General features: G+C 43.3%; 1 protein-coding gene across 1 annotated transcript in view; it reads right to left on the bottom strand.

The window, feature by feature from the left end:
• The window catches only part of LOC109920822 (BEN domain-containing protein 4), a 44547-nt gene extending 34753 nt beyond the window's left edge, over nt 1–9794 (bottom strand). Inside the window, exon 1 of the mRNA XM_048597303.1 lies at nt 9246–9794. Coding sequence (XP_048453260.1) covers nt 9246–9699 — 454 coding nt within the window. The 5' untranslated portion in view covers nt 9700–9794. The remainder of the gene's footprint in view (nt 1–9245) is intronic.
• Between the last annotated feature and the right edge of the window lie 3625 nt (nt 9795–13419).

The following is a 13419-nucleotide window of genomic DNA, read 5'->3' as shown; positions in this document are numbered from 1 at the left end:
TACTGCTGTTGGACAATTAAACAACTAATAAGAGGTGGAGACTTCACAAGTATCACATCCTCAATCATGGGAGCACCCAGCACATCAATGCAAAAGACAAGGCTGAAACATTTGCAACAGTCTTCAGCCAGAAGTGCCAAGTGAATGATCCAGCTCTGCCTCCTCCAGGGGTCTCCAGCATCACAGACACCAGTCTTCAACAATTTGACTCTCTCTATGTGATATGGTTTGTTTATTGTTTGATTTATTGTTGTCACATTTACCGAGATACAGTAAAAAGTGTTGATTTGCTTGCTAGACAGGCAGGAATGTACCATACAAAGTGCACCAGGGTAGCAGAACAGAGTGCAAAATACTGTGTTACAGCAGCAGAGAAGGTGCAAGGAGAGTGATCAATATTAACTTGTGGGAGGTCCATCCAAAAGTCTGACAACAATGGGGAAGAAGCTGTTCTTGAATCTGTTCATATGTTTATTCAAATTTTTATATCTTCTGCCCATTGGAAGAGGCCAAGGTATCCACACTAATTCCCAGCCTCGAGACAAAGCCCACAGTGGACCCAGGTTGAAGGCCAGCATGCTCTTGTCTGCTCCATCTGCTTTTTTTAAATCTTTCTCTGCTTGAGAAGGACTGCAAGGCTGAACTTTTAACTTTATTTCTTTATTTTTCTAATTTATACTTTAGATTTTGTACCTAGGTGCCTTTGTACCCAAGATGGCGCCAGAAATGGTGACTTTGTACACATTTCACTGCACTCATGTATCCCTCTACTTGAGTACATGTGACAATAAAACCTAATTCTAATGCTAATTCTAATCATCAGCAAAATACTGGAATGAGATTGTCAACAGTGGTATCAGACAATACTTGCTTAATAATAAATAGCTCACTGAAGCTGTGTTTGGGTTCTGCCTGGGCACTCAGCAGCTGACCTCATTATACCATTGTACAAAACATGTACAAAAGAACTGAAATACAGATGTAAAGAGTGCTTGTCAAACTGGAGTTAATGTGAATCAAGGAAAAAACTATCTACTAGTTGGTGTCCTACCTGGCGCATAATAAGATGACTGTAGTTGTTGAGATAAATCAGCCCGTCCCAGGACATTACTTGCAGCAGTTCTTTGAGGTAATGTCCTAGGACCAATCATCTCCAGTTGCTTCATCAGTGAATTTCCGCCCACCATAAGGTCAGGAGTGGGATGTTCACCGTGTTCAGCACCATTCACGATTCCTCTGACACTGAAGCAGTTCACATGCAACTCCAGATTTGGGCAGATAAGTGGCACGTAACATTCCTGTCACTCAACTGCCACGCAATTACCAATTGAGAGAATCTAGCAATTGCCCCGTAAAGTTCAATAATATTACCATAAATGAATCCCTCACCATCTATGAAATGGCAGTTACCATTGACCAGAAGCTAAATTGGACCAGCCATATACACACTGTGGCTACAAAAATTGGTCAGATAGCAAGCATTCTGTGGCGAGAAAGTCAGCTCTTGTTACCTCAAAGGCTGTCCAATATCTATAATGCACAAGTTAGGAATGTGATTTGTGATTCCACCTGCATGGCTGACTAGCTCTAACAACATTCACAAAGCTTGAAACCATCCAGGTCAAAACATTCTGCTTGATTGGCAACCCATCCACACCTCAAAATTCACCCCCTGCACCACTAACGCACAGTGGCAGCAATGCGTAACATCAAGAAAGTGCATTGCAATAATTCAATAAGGCATTTTTGACAGCACCTTCCAAACTTGTGACTTCTACCACCTCGATGGACAAGGACAGCAGATGCATGGAAGCACCACCACCAGCTACAAGTTTCCCTGTAAGCCACACATCACCTTAATTTGGAAAATATCACGATTTCTTCACTGTTGCTGTATCAAAACCTGGAACTCATTTCCTAACAGCATTTTGGATGTTCCTGCACCCCAAGAACTGCAACAATTCAAGAAGGCTGCTCGCCACCAACACCTTTGCAATGCCATTAGGAATGTGCAATAAATGCAGTCTTAGCCAACAATGTCCACATCTCATGGATGAATAAAACAGTCAGATCAGTAATAACCTTACTGAAATTTGGTGCAGACTCTAAGGCTGAATGGCCTAGTCCTGTTCCTAATTTAAGTGTTCATATGTATTTTGCATCTGTTCTTACAGAGGATATCGTAAGCAGAGCTACAGGAGTACATTAGGAAGCAAAACTATAAGCCTTGGTTTTGAGTGACTTCTGGATTACAAAATTCAGGATGAAATTAATGAACACTTTGAAAATCTTCAAACAGTTGGAGAAATCAGCATTAATTTACAAAGGGCAGATGTGCCTGACTAATTCAATTTCATTGAACGTGTAGATAAAGAAAATGTACTTTGCGTATATAGATTGTCAAAATGTAGATGATCAGCTTACATTAGGTGCTTGGCAATAAAAAAAATCTAACCACATAGCTAGAGCAGAAGCATGTAGAATACAATAAGTTAGGGTAACTACACACTTTTCAGATTTTCATGATTATGGTAATTTTGTGAGTTGAGTTGAGTTGATAGCTGATGATTTTATGAGGTCAGAAACAGACAGAGGAGGTAAGGGGTTCATTCTTCCGTTTGTGAGATGTGACAAGTGATGTTGTGGAAGAATCTGTTTTGAGGCCTCATTATTTCATCATGTATATTAATATTGAATGAATAAATAACGAAAGTTTTGAATTCAACTGTGTAGGTAGCAGTAAATTAGAAAGCCCAGTAGATTGTGCTGGTAGGAGAGGTTACAAAAACAACTGAGACTGTAACTGTGTGGGCAAAGCTATAGCAGATGGGAGTTCAAAGTGGAGAAATATGGAGCCACCCATTTCAGATTGTGGGAAAACACATTGGAATATTTTCCTTTTTATCGTTTGGAGCTGTGACATTCAAAGGGATTACAAAGGGAATTAGATGTCCACCTACATAAATCACTAGACACTGTTGCACAGGTTAAAAAGATAATCAAAAAATTTAATAGAATGTTGACCTTTAGCTCAAATCATCTGAAACGAAAAGTGGTGGTTCAGTTGTGAAATACCTTTTGATATCAGGAATGAGAGATTATTGTTATAATGAAAGGTAATTAGCACAGAACATAGGAGTGCAACATTCTGAAATACTTTACATATGTAAGATAGTTTCCATTCGTTCACAAGTCAGTGAAAAGGAGGGTAGACTAAATATTATCATAAGAACAAAGGAAAACATTTAAAGAAGTATTTTCACACAAAGAGACAAGAGAACTTGGGATGGTTTATTGCAAGTAGTTATTGAACTACTAATGGAATTGTAAAAATAATTAAAAGGTAAGAATATAGAAGCTATAAAGAAGGGACAGAAAAATGTAAACAGAACAGACAGCTCCAGTCAAAAAGTGGGTATTAGAAAAATACTAGTGAATTGAATGGCACCCTTCTTCCATGTAAGTGCCAAGTGTAAGATTCGATCAACCCGAATTGGATTTGAACCCAAATCCTTTAGGTACGTTGTAACCTACTCTTACTATCAGTGTCTTGTTTTTGCAATAAATCAAGCTCATCCATTTTGACTTCACTACTCCGATTGGTATAATGCAAATTGAAAAAGTTGCTGAATGTCTGAAAAGCTTTCTTTAAGATGTTACTAGATTTGGTTTTACAAGATGGAGACAGAACAATACATTTCAGTTGGGAACTAAATATCATGAAAGGATTATGATCAACATTCTCTGAACTTTACTTTGAAAGTGGTCCACAAAGACTAAAGGGGAGCATTTAACAGACATTGTGACATGTAATCCTTGACATCCCCTATACATTGATAAATTGAAGAGATTTTCATCATCCATACATTTTCAAAATAAAAGAGTGGAAAAGCTATCATGTTTTAGGATTTTATTTCTGATGTTTTGACAGTGAGTACTGATGATACAAATGATGGAATGCTTCTTGCAGTTGTGTATTGTAACTGAGTTATCATATAATTGAACACAGTTGGAAAAATATCATTACTTGAGTGTCCTTATTTAATAATTGAAGCTCTACTGACACAATGTTAGCTATCCTATGCCATTAGGTTCAATAATTCCTCCAACACAGCTCCATGAAAATATTATCTGCAAATGCTAGTAAAATAAATTTCAATTGTTGGTTTTTTTTAAACTTGATGTATGCAGATAAGTTTCTAACTTTTGAAGTAGTGCAATCAAAAGCAACTGTACAGAATCAAGTAGTCCAGAAGACAGCTGACCTATGTGAGTGGAGGTTTAAGTATGGTGTTAGATGTAACAAAAAACAATTATAAGTTTACAGAAATAAAAGATAAAGTATTTGAAATCACAATTTGATATATAGTCAAAATATTCCTCAACTCTCCAACAAAAGTTTCTTAGATGACTGTCAAGAGTGAACTTCACCAGTTTATGAGGAATAAATTCAATAATGGTAACACATTACATGTATAAGTGACAAGACTACTTTTCAGGCACACTTTAGAAATTGGAGAAGTATAAGATAGCTTAATGGAAACCATCAACAACATGTTGTTGCACATCATCTTTATGATAAGACATCCCAAAGTTTTTCACAAGAATGTTATAAAGAACAACTCTGTTTTGTATTACATATGAGGATAAATTAACAAAAGTTGGTTGAAGTGATAATTTATCTGCTCTTTGAAATAACAACCATTTTACTTTCAAGTGCACCTGCGAGGGAAGCTAGGGCTTCAGTTTAATGTCTTGCCATTTCAGCACTGAGATTTTGATTCAAGTCATAGAGATGTACAGCCTGGAAACAGACCCTTTGGTCCAACTTGTTCATGCTTACCAAATATCCTAAACAGATCTAGTCTGATTTGCGAACATTTGGCCCATATCCTTCTACAGCCTTCCTATTCATATACCCATCTAGATGCCTTTTAAATGTTGTAATGGTACTCGCCTCCACCACATCCTCTGGCAGCCCGTTCCATACATGCACTACCCTCTGCATGAAACAGTTACCCCTCAGGTCCCTTTTAAATCTTTCCCCTCTCACCTTAAGCCTATGCCCTCTAGTTTTGGACTCCCCTACCCTGGGGAAAAGACCTTTGCTCGTCACCCTATCCATGCCCCTCATAATTTTATAAACCTCTATTAGGTCACCCCTCAGCCTCTGATGGTCCAAGGAAAAAAGTCCCAGCCTATTCAGCCTCTCCCTGCAGCTCAAAATGTCCAGTTGTGGCAACATCCTTGCAAATCTTTTCTGAACCCTTTCAAGTTTAACAACATCTTTCCTGTAGCAGCCCTAAATCTGAAGTGAAACTTGAAGTTAGAACCATCTGACTCTAAGGTAAGAGGGCTACCGACCTAAGCTGCCAGGAGGATGTGAGAGAAAGGTTTGAGGGTGTGTTGGGAAGGTGGCAGCTGAAAGGATGAGTGTGAGTAAAAGACAGGGGTGAAGAGTAAAGATCATAATGCTTTCACTAATAGACAGTAAATAGACTTTTAATTTGATCAGAGATAGTAGGAACTGCAGATGCTGGAGAATCCGAGACAACAAGGTGCAGGGCCGGATGAACACAGCAGGCCAAGCAGCATCATAGGAGCAGAGAGGCCGACGTTTCGGGCCTAGACCCTTCATCAGAAAAGGGGGAGGGGAAGGGGGTTTTGAAATAAATAGGGAGAGAGTGGGAGGCGGATAGAAGAGGGATAGAGGAGAGGATAGGTGGAGAGGAAACAAACAGGTCGAAGAGGCGGGGATGGGGCCAGGAAAGGTGAGTGTAGGTAGGGAGTTAGGAAGGGGATAGGTCAGTCCAGGGAGGACGGACAGGTCAAGGGGGCGGGATGAGGTTGGTCGGTAGGAGATGGAGGTGCGGCTTGAGGTGGGAGGAGGGGATAGGTGGGAGGAAGAACAGGTTAGGGAGGCAGGGACGAGCTGGACTGGTTTTGGGATGCGGTGGGGGGAGGGGAGATTTTGAAACTTGTGAAATCCACATTGATACCATTGGGCTGCAGGGTTCCCAAGCGGAATATGAGTTGCTGTTCCTGCAACCTTCGGGTGGCATCGTTGTGGCACTGCAGGAGGCCCAGGATGGACATGTCGTCTGAGGAATGGGAGGGGGAGTTGAAATGGTTCGCGACTGGGAGGTGCAGTTGTTTGTTGCGAACCGAGCGCAAGTGTTCTGCAAAGCGGTCCCCGAGTCTCCGCTTGGTTTCCCCGATGTAGAGGAAGCCACACCGGGTACAGCGGATGCAGTATACCACATTGGCAGATGTGCAGGTGAACATCTGCTTGATGTGGAAAGTCTTCTTGGGGCCTGGGATGGGGGTGAGGGAGGAGGTATGGGGGCAGGTGTAGCACTTCCTGCGGTTGCAGGGAAAAGTGCCGGGTGTGGTGGAGCTGGAGGGGAGCGTGGAGCGGACAAGGGAGTCACGGAGAGAGTTGTCCCTCCGGAAAGCAGATAAAGGTGGGGAGGGAAAGATGTCTTTGGTGGTGGGGTCGGATTGCAGATGGCGGAAGTGTCGGAGGATGATGCGTTGGATCCGGAGGTTGGTGGGGTGGTACGTGAGGACGAGGGGGATTCTTTTTTGGTTTTTATTGCGTGGACGGGGTGTGAGGGATGAGGTGCGGGAGATGTGGGAGACACGGTTGAGGGCGTTCTCGACCACCGAGGAGGGGAAGTTACGGTCCTTGAAAAACGAGGACAACTGAGATGTACGGGAGTGGAATGCCTCATCCTGGGAGCAGATGCGGCGGAGGCGAAGGAATTGGGAATAGGGGATAGCACTTTTGCAGGAAGGTGGGTGGGAGGAGGAGTATTCTAGGTAGCTGTGGGAGTCGGTGGGCTTGAAATGAATATCGGTTTCGAGGTGGTTGCTCGATATGGAGACAGAGAGGTCCAGGAAGGGGAGAGAGGTGTTAGAGATGGTCCAGGTAAATTTAAGGTTGGGGTGGAAGGTGTTAGTGAAGTGTATGAACTGTTCGAGCTCCTCGTGGGAGCACGAGGCGGCACCGATACAGTCATCAATGTAACGGAGGAAGAGGTGGGGTTTAGGGCCGGTGTAGGTACGGAAGAGGGATTGTTCCACGTAACCTACAAAGAGGCAGGCGTAGCTTGGGCCCATGCGGGTACCCATGGCTACCCCCTTTGTCTGTAGGAAGTGGGAGGAATTGAAAGAGAAGTTGTTGAGTGTGAGGACGAGTTCGGCTAAGCGGATGAGGGTGTCAGTGGAGGGGGACTGGTCGGGCCTGCGGGACAGGAAGAAGAGAGAGGCCCCATCCACGCAATAAAAACCAAAAAAGAATCCCCCTCGTCCTCACGTACCACCCCACCAACCTCCGGATCCAACGCATCATCCTCCGACACTTCCGCCATCTGCAATCCGACCCCACCACCAAAGACATCTTTCCCTCCCCACCTTTATCTGCTTTCCGGAGGGACAACTCTCTCCGTGACTCCCTTGTCCGCTCCACGCTCCCCTCCAGCTCCACCACACCCGGCACTTTTCCCTGCAACCGCAGGAAGTGCTACACCTGCCCCCACACCTCCTCCCTCACCCCCATCCCAGGCCCCAAGAAGACTTTCCACATCAAGCAGATGTTCACCTGCACATCTGCCAATGTGGTATACTGCATCCGCTGTACCCGGTGTGGCTTCCTCTACATCGGGGAAACCAAGCGAAGACTCGGGGACCGCTTTGCAGAACACTTGCGCTCGGTTCGCAACAAACAACTGCACCTCCCAGTCGCGAACCATTTCAACTCCCCCTCCCATTCCTCAGACGACATGTCCATCCTGGGCCTCCTGCAGTGCCACAACGATGCCACCCGAAGGTTGCAGGAACAGCAACTCATATTCCGCTTGGGAACCCTGCAGCCCAATGGTATCAATGTGGATTTCACAAGTTTCAAAATCTCCCCTCCCCCCACCGCATCCCAAAACCAGTCCAACTCGTCCCTGCCTCCCTAACCTGTTCTTCCTCCCACCTATCCCCTCCTCCCACCCCAAGCCGCACCTCCATCTCCTACCGACCAACCTCATCCCACCCCCTTGACCTGTCCGTCCTCCCTGGACTGACCTATCCCCTTCCTAACTCCCTACCTACACTCACCTTTCCTGGCCCCATCCCCGCCTCTTCGACCTGTTTGTTTCCTCTCCACCTATCCTCTCCTCTATCCCTCTTCTATCCGCCTCCCACTCTCTCCCTATTTATTTCAAAACCCCCTTCCCCTCCCCCTTTTCTGATGAAGGGTCTAGGCCCGAAACGTCGGCCTCTCTGCTCCTATGATGCTGCTTGGCCTGCTGTGTTCATCCGGCCCTGCACCTTGTTTTTAATTTGATCAGCTGTTTTTGTGTTTAGATTTTGATACTTGACCTGACGTCTTCTGATTTCTCTGACTTAAACAGTGTCAGTTTGGGTTATGGATTACAAGCAATTCATTTTGCTTCCTTTCTTTTTCATGTGCTGATCAATCTGCTGTGAATTTCCAGTATGATGTTGATATCAGCGTTCAAAAATTAAAAGTATCTGATATATGACCTTGCAGCCAATAACTGAAAGAAGCAAAGACAAGGAAATGCTCATGGAGAATTCTTAACGCACAACCGGTTTTGCTAATTCAGTTGAAAATGCACATCCTGTGTTTTGTTCTCATCTTTGACATAATACTCAGATTTTAATAAATTATCCACGTATTAAGTAGCAATGTTGGAATCACACTGTTACATGCAGTACAAATATCATCTTCCAAGAATAGTGAAAAGTAGCAATGACTATTAATTAATAATATAGTATTTATATAAAATGCACAAGAATACATTCTGATGAAAAGTCCCACCTGAAATTTTATCCTGTGTTTTCTTTCAAATGCCAACAAAACTGCTTTATATTCCAAGCATTTTTGCTTCAGATTTTCAATTTTCAGTTTGAATTTGTACCTATGCTTTGTTGCCTTTTATCACAATAAAATTGAATTCAGCAGCTACAATTAATCTTCAACCCATACCAGCAAGACATAATTTAAATGGAGAGTAAATCCTTATACAGATTTACCAACTCAAGGTTTAAAATCCTTCCTGCATTGTGCCCCTGGTATTTTATAAGTTATGTGAAAAATCTAGGAGTTCAGCCATTCTTGGGAAAACTTGCCAAGTACAAAATTACTGCCTTCAAAGGAAACTTTTGGCTTTTAGTGAATGAGAGATAACAACAAACTGGCGCTGTAAATGGAGAAAGCAAGAGTATACCTGCACTTAGGATGATGTTTTCAGCTCCTGATTGGCTTGTAGGTATGTTGTTGTACCTGACAGGCGGATAGTCAGAAGCCGTCGCTCCAAGGTACGATTGAGATACTGAAGCTAACATAGATGTTGATGCTGATACTGCTCCGGGGGCTATCCTGTTGTTCGAGATGCTCTGGTATGGATAATGCTGTTGCTGATGGTGGAAGTGATGCTGCTGTTGTTGCTGCTGCTCGGTGTTGATGGTAACCGGTGGGTGATGGTGATGAGCCCCTCCTCCTCCAGTCCCTATGGCCAGTTGTGGGACCTCGATCATGGTGGGTCTTTCGTACCTCCTGGTCATCGCCTTCTTGCCAGGGAATGGTTTGAGGACACTGTAGGGAGTCCGCTGTTTGCAGAGTTTGGAGATGGTGCCCGATCGCAATCCTTCGTCCTCTGCGTGATTCATCTCCTCCTCCATTGCGGATCGACCGTGCGAGGGGGAGGGGGCGATTTTTCTTACCCTTCTGGTTTGACGCTTCCACTCAGTCGAGCTTGCAGTCGGAAGGGCCGGTGGTGATTGACAGCGCCGCTGACCTACACCCAGGAGACATCCCGGCGAAATAACGCGCAGCCCCTTCAGCGGCCCAATGAGGAGGATGCAAGGGCGGGACTTCTGCTTACAGCTTAAAGACTGCTGTCAATGTATTGGCTTCAGTGTCTGTCCCAGTGTGTCTATACCTGTGTGCTTCTCACATTTCTGTATCTCTTACTCTCCACATCTCTGTGCTTCAGTTGTGTTGGTGCGTGTCTCAGCGTATGTCTGTGTGACCCTCTATTTGCCACTGTGTCTCAGTGTGTATGGTACGATCCTCAGCATCAGCTGGGTTTGTGTCTCTACCTGTAATTGTCAGTGTCTCTGTTTATCTGTTTCTGTGTCTCCCTTTGTGTACATCTCCCTGAGGGTTTATATTTGTACGCGCCTAGCTGCCTTGCTGTATGTCATCCGGCTATGTCTGTAACAGTGTGTCTCACTCTGTATAACAACCTGCATGTGTCTCTTTCTGTGTCTGTGTGTGTCTCCTTAAGATTATAGAGACTCGCACAAAGGTCTGTCAGCAAGAGTTTAAAATAACAAAAGACAGGCACAGATGAAGTCTTTCTTTGCATGTTAACACACTTTAAACAATGTAATCGCTAAACAAGTTTAGGTTAGATCATTTAAATATTCAAACGAGTGCCGGTAAAAATAACAAACAGTTGCCAATTTCGTCCTGCCGCATACAGACAAGACTGAGATCTCTTCAGATGGAAAGGGGTGGGAGCGATGACATTTAACCTGATGAACCAGAGCTGCTTCAGCTCAGGGTCGTTTAAACGGCTAACGGAAAACCTTTAACTTCATACGAACCCTTGATAACTGTTATTTATTGACGTATTTGAAAGCGGCGACAGGAAATGCATACCGTGCATGACTTGATACTGAAAACGTGCTATCTTTATTGGTGAAAAAGACTATTTAGAAAATAAATGTGTGGGATTGCCTTTAAACTGAAGCTCAGCATATCTGATTTTAGACAAATCTCTGACAGTAAAAGAAAACCTGTAAATATAATTGTAATGTTTTTGAATTAGGTTTCGAGGACATAAATCAATTGCAGTTAGTATTTACAATGTTTGACATGTTAACGGTCGTTTATATGAATTTGAAAACATTTAAATAATTAATACTGTTTTCATCCGTGCCCATTGCCTGGATTCTCTGTTCTCATTGGATTTCCTACTGCTGTGCGGAATTGCTCCCCGTGCACCTGCATATTCCTCCATTATTCCTGGAAATCAAAAGGAACAACATCATTGTACTATAAATTACAAGTGACAGAGAAAGCATTTTAGAACGATCAACTTTGGCTTTTAATAACAGAGCTGTTTACTCACTTGGATTGTACAAGCGTTCTCAGTAGCAGTGTTAAAGCCGAACAATTTCCAGGTGTGGGGATTTTAAATTACCTGATGCATTAACTCTTCCAAAAATATGACCAAGACGGTGGCAAGCTGTGTCTCATTCATGAAACATCAGAACAGAATTTATATTTTGGTTTTTCTTCATTCTTTTCTTCTTGGTTGGTTCTCTTATTCTCTGTTTTTCTTTTTTTTCTCCTCCTGTTGGATTTGCCATTTTGTTTTTTTTATTCGTTCACGGGATGAGGGTGTTGCTGACCAGGCAGCATTTATTGCCCATCCCTAATTGCCCAAGGGGCAATTCAGAGTCAACCACATTGCTGTGGTCTGGAGTCACATGTAGGCCAGACCAGGTAAGGATGGCAGTTGCCTTCCCTAAAGGACATTAGTGAACCAGATGGGTTTTTCCTAACAATCAGCAATGGATTCACAGTCATCATTAGACTCTTAATTCCAAATATTTTATTGAACTCAAATTCCACCATCTGCTATGGCAGGATTCGAACCAGGGTCCACCAGAACACTATCTGGGTCTCTGGATTAACAGTCCAGCGACAATACGACTAGGCCATCGCGTCCCCTAAAGCTCAACTGAAGACAGACAGAAATGAGCAAATTTAATCAACTTATCCCAAGGGCAAATTTAAAAGCCCTTTATTGAGACAACAGGTCTGAGCAGAGAATCCTCACTATCACACCTAATGTGTTCTTTTCTTTATTATTGTCCTCCAGATTCCTGATTTAGGATTTGAGGAACTGGAGCCCCTCAAGACATCTCTGCCAGTCAATAAAAACATGGCTAATTGCAATCTTATATGGTTCATTCATGGGATGTGGATCTTGCCGACTGAGCCAACATTTATTGCCCTGTCCTGTTGCCCTTGAGAAGGTGGCAGTGAGCTTCCTTTATGAACAGCTGCAGTCCATGTGCTGCATTTAGACCCACAATGCTGTTCGAGAGAGAATTTCAGGATTGTGACCCAACAACATCAAAGGAATGGTGATATATTTCCAAGCCAGATTGGCAAATGGCTTGGAGAGAAACTTGCAGTGGTGGTGTTCCCATGTATCTGCTGCCCTTGTCCTTCTGGTGGTCATGGGTTTGGAAGGTGCTGTCTAAGGCTTCTTGACAAATTTCTGCGGTACATCTTGCAGATGGTACATGTTGCTGCTACTAAGCGTTAGTGTTGGAGAGTGTGAATATTTGTGGATATGATCCCTATCAAGGGGGCTTCTTTAACCTGGGTTAAACCTCTTGAGTGTTATTGGAGCTGCACTCATCCAGGGAAGTTGGGGTTATTCTAACATGCTTTTGACTGGTGCCTTATAAATTGTGGAAAAGCCTTGGAGAATCAGGGAATGAGTTACTCCCTGCAGGATTCCTAGCTGTATTTATCTGCCTGTTAGGACAGCCTCTGGTCAGAGGTGGCACAATATGGTCACCAGTTGGCATAAAGATGGCTGCAGTAACAGAATTAACTTGCCTGATCCAGCATTAAAGTGAGGTCATAAGTTAGCACAATGGTAGCTTTGAGAAGGAGTTATCTCAAGGTAACAGGGTCTACTTTGAAACTAGAATCTTACAAATTAATATACAGGGAATTCTGCGCAAACAGCAGCTCCAGAGGTCTGTAGGAGACAGTTTGATAAGAATTGTCTAAGAACAGACAGCCTGAAGTTTTTAGCAGGCTTTAACAATGATCCCTCAACAACAGACACACATGGTAGGGGTGGGATTATGACTTGTGAAAATCTAGGAGATCAGACAAGTTCATTGAGCTTTGAAAGTGATTGAGTTTTAGTCCTATCGATGAAAAAGATGTTGTTTAATTAGGTTAGTCAGAGAAGGGGCAGTAAATTTCATCTCAGAAGATAGTATGTGACGAGAATGAGTTAGAATGCAGCTGCAATAATGAGGGGTAGTGTCTAACTGAAACGAAAACAGAAGTTGCTGGAAAAGCTCAGCAGGTCTGGTAGCATCTGTGAAGAGGAATCAGAGTTAATACTTCAGGTCTGGTGACCCTTCCTCAGAAGCAGGTCAATGGACCTGAAAACTTTAACTCTGATTTCTTTTCACAGATGCTGCCAGATCTGCTGAGCTTTTCCAGCAACTTCTGTTTTTGTTTCTGATTTATGGCATCCACAGTTCTTTTGGTTTTTATTCAGTGTCTAACTGAGCCTCCAAGGTCAGGTGGGACTGAAACTGCTCACAACTCATTAGCTAAAGAATGCTAACAGT

Source organism: Rhincodon typus, chromosome 1 (genome assembly GCF_021869965.1).
Source record: "Rhincodon typus isolate 14 chromosome 1, sRhiTyp1.1, whole genome shotgun sequence".
Classification (NCBI taxonomy): Eukaryota; Metazoa; Chordata; class Chondrichthyes; order Orectolobiformes; family Rhincodontidae; genus Rhincodon; species Rhincodon typus.
The sequence above is the reverse complement of the archived record's forward strand: the minus strand, read 5'-3'. Positions and strand labels throughout refer to the sequence as shown.